The sequence below is a fragment of the Myotis daubentonii genome, chromosome 2 (assembly GCF_963259705.1).
Source record: "Myotis daubentonii chromosome 2, mMyoDau2.1, whole genome shotgun sequence".
Lineage (NCBI taxonomy): Eukaryota > Metazoa > Chordata > Mammalia > Chiroptera > Vespertilionidae > Myotis > Myotis daubentonii.
The window spans coordinates 55,196,356-55,201,542 of NC_081841.1; the positions used below are offsets into that span (position 1 = coordinate 55,196,356).

The window sequence follows — 5,187 nt, forward strand, 5'->3', positions numbered from 1 at the left end:
ATTGATTTTTGCAGATGCATGATTATTAAGCTGTATAGAGACCAGAGTAATTAAAAGCATGTACTTCTACTTAAGAATTTAAATCTAACAGTCTATATTTGACACCAAAAATGTATTAGTTATTTTCTATTCATTTTTAATTCTCTTCCACAAAAAGAGCATTTCATTTTCCTTAGTAAAATGGTGTGAAACATACTAACCTTAATCCTGTTACCACAGTAGAAGCAAAAAAACTGAATGGTATTCAGAACACAGGAGATGCTCAGTAATTATGTTCATTAAATATTGTTGATTGAATAAATGATACATTATTTAATGGTCCTACTGCATAGCTCCCTTTTACTTAAAGTGAAAAACAGTATAACAGGTCCAACTGTTTCTTGGTTGCTATGCTGTAAATACTTTAATGACATTATATATTGGTAGAGGGATCATGAAACTTTGGGTAACCTCTCTGTACCATAGTGTAAGTTTTGTCTATGATGGCTGGTTTAGGCCATTTGCCTAAGAGCGTTCCTTTGTGTTAGCCTTTGAAAGGCTTCCTTCACTTCCTTGTTCCTCAAGGTATAGATAAGAGGATTCAGAGCCGGTGTGACCACCGTGTACATGAGTGCTGTTGCTTTGTCTGTTTCTGGGGTGTGTGCAGTCTTAGGTTGGAGATAGGTGAACAAGGCAGTGCCATAGAAGAGAGAAACCACCAGGATATGAGAAGAACAAGTGGAGAAAGCTTTGCGTCTGCCAGCTGCTGAAGGGATTCTTAAGATGGTCACAAAAATGCGCCCGTAGGAACATAGAATGAGGAAACAGGGACTCATGATAAAGAGCACGGAGACAGCGAACATCACAATCTCATTATGGGAAGTATCAACACAAGCCAGTTTCACTACAGGCATGATGTCACAAAAAAAGTGCTGAATCTTGCCTGTTCCACAGAAGGGTAGAGTGAAGATCCAGGTGATCTGGACCGACTCCACCACCACCCCAGTGGTCCAAGATGCTGCAGCCAATTTCAAACACACTTGAGGGCCCATCAAGAGAGTGTAATGCAGTGGGTAACAGATAGCTACAAAGCGGTCATAAGCCATGGCTGCTAGCAGGCAACACTCTGTCAGTCCCAAGATGGCAAATATGTACATCTGAGCTGCACAGCCTCCCAGAGTTATGGTCTTGGTATCCACAAGCAGGTGCACCAGCATCTGAGGCACCACACTGGTGATATAGCACATCTCCAGGAAGGAGAGGTTAACCAGGAAGAAATACATGGGAGTGTGCAGGGAAGGGGTGACACAGATCAGACAGATGATAATGAGGTTTCCTCCCACAGTAAACAAGTAAATGATTAAGAACACAACGAAGAGCACAGGTTGCAACTCTGCTAGAGATGAGAAAGCCACAAATGTGAATCTGGTGCAGAAGGATTCGTTTCCACTCATTATAGGCTCAGAGCCAGATACCTGTGGAGATAACAGAGAGGGCAGATAATACCTAATGTAATCCAGTCACCTAGCAGCGGTCTTGATCACCCCTCAGAAAAAGGAGCTTTCCTAGGATCAGTGGTCTGCCATGGGAATCTACAAACTGGATTCCTTTTGCTAAAGCATTCTAAATAGCTGCCCAACCAAAATGGGTGCACTATTTCTTCCTGATTTTGAATTCTGAATATTACGATATTTTTGTTTTATCTTTTTGATATTCTTATATACACAGGCTGTTATATAAGTAACATATGAAAGCATTCTAACTGTAAAGAAGTCACATAAGACCAAAGTATATATAATTAAAAATAAAGGTGCTATATGCTGGTCTTTCAAATTTCACCGCATTCCTTATGCATTTGGAAGGGAGTATATTTCCAGCCATTTATGTATTCATTTTCATACATATATTTATGCATTTTGATTTGAAAAGAATAAGCCAATAGGCAGCTAAAAACCAGGGAAACCCAAACTAACAGACTCTCCTTTCTACAACCTCAATGTAATGTTACAAGAATTTATGAAAAAGAGAACATACCTACAACCACAGGTAAACTTTCCCTTGCTGGGCTTCTAGACTTACCGCGATTTCAACTTATGACATGGTGACGGAATCAGTAGTATTTGTATTCTGACTAAAGACCGGAGGGATTGCATCCACTGCGTGGCTTAATTATATTTGTCTCAAGAGGAATTTGTTCAGAAACAACAATGAACGTTCAATGTAGAATTGGGTTTTTAATTTTTAATACATTTTCCAGAGATAATCTATTGCTATTAGTTACATCACATAGGCTTTGATGTGTAAACCTAAAAGTTTCTAAGAGATTTTCAATATGTCATCATACTAATTTTTGACTTTATGGATATTTGACATAATAATCTTCCTTAAGCTCCTCAATGGGCAGTGACGGCTCAGGACTTTGTAATACTGATAGGCCCAGTAGAGTACACAAAGTAGGCTCCATAAACCTCCCAGAGAGCATTCACTTTATTCATTATCTATGATTAAATTGTTAGCAGCATAAATGGGCTTTATAGAGAAATTCTACATTTTCAGTGGAATTAATGAAAATAATTGCTCAAAAATGTGAAAGTTGGTTTTTTTTTTTACTGTCTTCAAAAAAACAAACAAAAAACTTTTTCTTTTTCAAGGTTCCTCATTGAAAGGAGAAGGCGGTTTCATTTTATTTTATTTTTTTCTGCTTTATTGAGGTTTAATTGAAGAAATCTACACTAATAAAAGAGAAACATGCAAATTGGTGTTACTCCACTACACCCACCAGCCAATCAGAGCGACTATGCAAATTAACCCAACAAATATGGTGGTTAATTTGCATATGCAGGCGCAGAATGAAGACTGAAGGCTCTGGCAGGAGTGAAGACTGAAGACTGAAGACTGAAGTCTGAAGACTGAAGAGGCTTGGCTTCTCCGCTGTGGCTGGACCAAAGGCCGGGGTCCTGGCTGCCAGAGCAAAACTGATGCTGGCAGCCGGGGGAAGGAAGGCCTATTGCATGAATCTTCGTGCAATGAGATTCTAGTTCTATATATTCAAAGTATACAACATGATTATTTGATATATGTATACATTGTAAAATGATTACCACAATCAGTTTAATGACCACATCCATCACCTCACATAGTTATTTTTGTGTGTGTATGATATGTAGGCTTAAAATCTATTCTTTTGTTCCTTTTAATTTATCTTTATTGTTGAAAGTATTACAGATGTCTTCTCCCTTCTTCCCCCCCCCCCCCAAATGACTCCCCTCCTCTTCACTCCCGTTCCCTCCCTAGGAGGATCTGCTCTTTTTAGCAAATTTCAAGTATGAAATACAGTATTAATTATAGTCACTATACTGTACTTTAGATTCTCAGAATTGATTAATCTTATAACTGAAGGTTTAAACCCTTTGATCAGCATCTCACTATTTCCCTGACTTAGCCCATTCTACTCTGTTTTTATAAATTCAATTTTTTTATATTATAATTATAAGTGAAATTATATGTTTTTATGTGACTGGTTACTTCACTTAGTATAATGACCTCCAGATTCATCCATGTTGTCACTTATGGCTGGATTTCCTTTTTATGGCTGAATAATATTCCTTTTTTACATTGGTCTTGGCAATAATTTTTGGATATGACATCAAAAGCACAAGCAACAAAAGCAAAAATAAACAAGTGGGATTACATCAGACAAGAATATTTCTACACAATAAAGAATATGAACAACAAAAGGAAAAGGCAAGTTGCAGAATGGGAGGCAATATTTGCAAACCATGTATCTAATAAGAGGATAATGTACAAAATATATAATTCATGTACTTCAATAGCAAAAACCAAATAACCCAGTCAAATAATGGGCAGAGAACCTGAATAGATATTTTTCCAAATAAGATATACAATGTACAACAGGTAGGTGAAAAGATGCTCAACATCACTAATCATAGACACATGCAAATCAAAACCACTTTGACATCACCTCACATTTGTTAGGAAAGCTATTAACAACAACAACAACAACAACAACAACAAAGACAAGAGATAATAAGTACTGCCAAGGATGTGAAGGCAGGGAATCCTTGTACATTGTTAGTAAGAATATAAACTGGTATAGCCATTATAGAGAACAGCTTATAAGTTCTTCAGAAAATTGAACTAGAACTTTCATAGGATCCAGTAATTCTACTTACGGTTATATATCTAGAGGAAATAAGATCAGTATCTTAAATAAAGATCTCAAATAAATCTCAAAAATTACAATTGTAATACAAATAAATAATACAAGAATTAATAAATAGTATTACAAAAATAAACTGCTTTGCATACTCATAACTGTAAACCTACTTTTGCCCACCCCTGTATTGTCCTGATTCTCAACTTAATACTGTGATTTGAGCAATAATTAAACTTTCTTTGTGTACTTAATTTCATCTACTTAGTGGTGATATAAATATTTCATGCTTCATTAAGCTATCATAAAAAAAGGAGTAAATAAATGTAAAGCATTTAGTGCTACTCAACTCCATAACTATTAGCTTTATCAAGAACTGAGAATTTTGATCAAGAACTTATGTTACAGATCAGAAAAAGTTTGTCTGCCTAGCACTAGCAGAGCCAAACACTAAATACCATAAATTACAGTGGATAATTATTGCCTATTTATTATGAATGGCACCATCCAGGAGAATGGGAAGCTAGTGCTCAAAAGCTCAAACTCACAGATGGCAAATAGGTTGCAGTTTATATAAGGCAAAATCACAAGACATTGCGGGTTAGGGGGTTCAGAGTCACGTTGGGAGTTGATTGGTTAGAGGTGAGGTAAGACTAATGAATAATTTCCGGTCCTGAGGGCAGCTCTGAGTTTTTTTTCAGTGTTCCTCTGCCTGGTCCCATGGGGGCGAGGGTGGGGGGTAGATAAAATCAAAATCATAATGGGCCCTCGATTTAACTTAGAAATTTTTATTATCACGAATTTAGAAGAACTGGTGCTTATCTACTATACCTATCTGTATCTTTTTTGGAAGGAGTCTCTCTTTTCCCATGAACTGGAAGTAGATTATCAGGGGAAAACAAACCTTATTGTCTGTAATATGCTAGATCACTTTGGTAGCTGTTTTACCATAATAATTTGTTTTAACCTTCCTAATTTTTCTGTGAGACAGGATATTAACAATTTTGCTTAAAAAGAATGAAATAATAGTCACC

General features: G+C 36.6%; 1 protein-coding gene across 1 annotated transcript; it reads right to left on the minus strand.

The window, feature by feature from the left end:
• Positions 1–491: 491 nt before the first annotated feature.
• Positions 492–1,433, minus strand: LOC132226544 (olfactory receptor 10C1-like). The gene has a single exon (XM_059681147.1). It carries the CDS (start codon positions 1,431–1,433, stop codon positions 492–494), a length of 942 nt encoding a protein of 313 aa, XP_059537130.1.
• Positions 1,434–5,187: the final 3,754 nt, after the last annotated feature.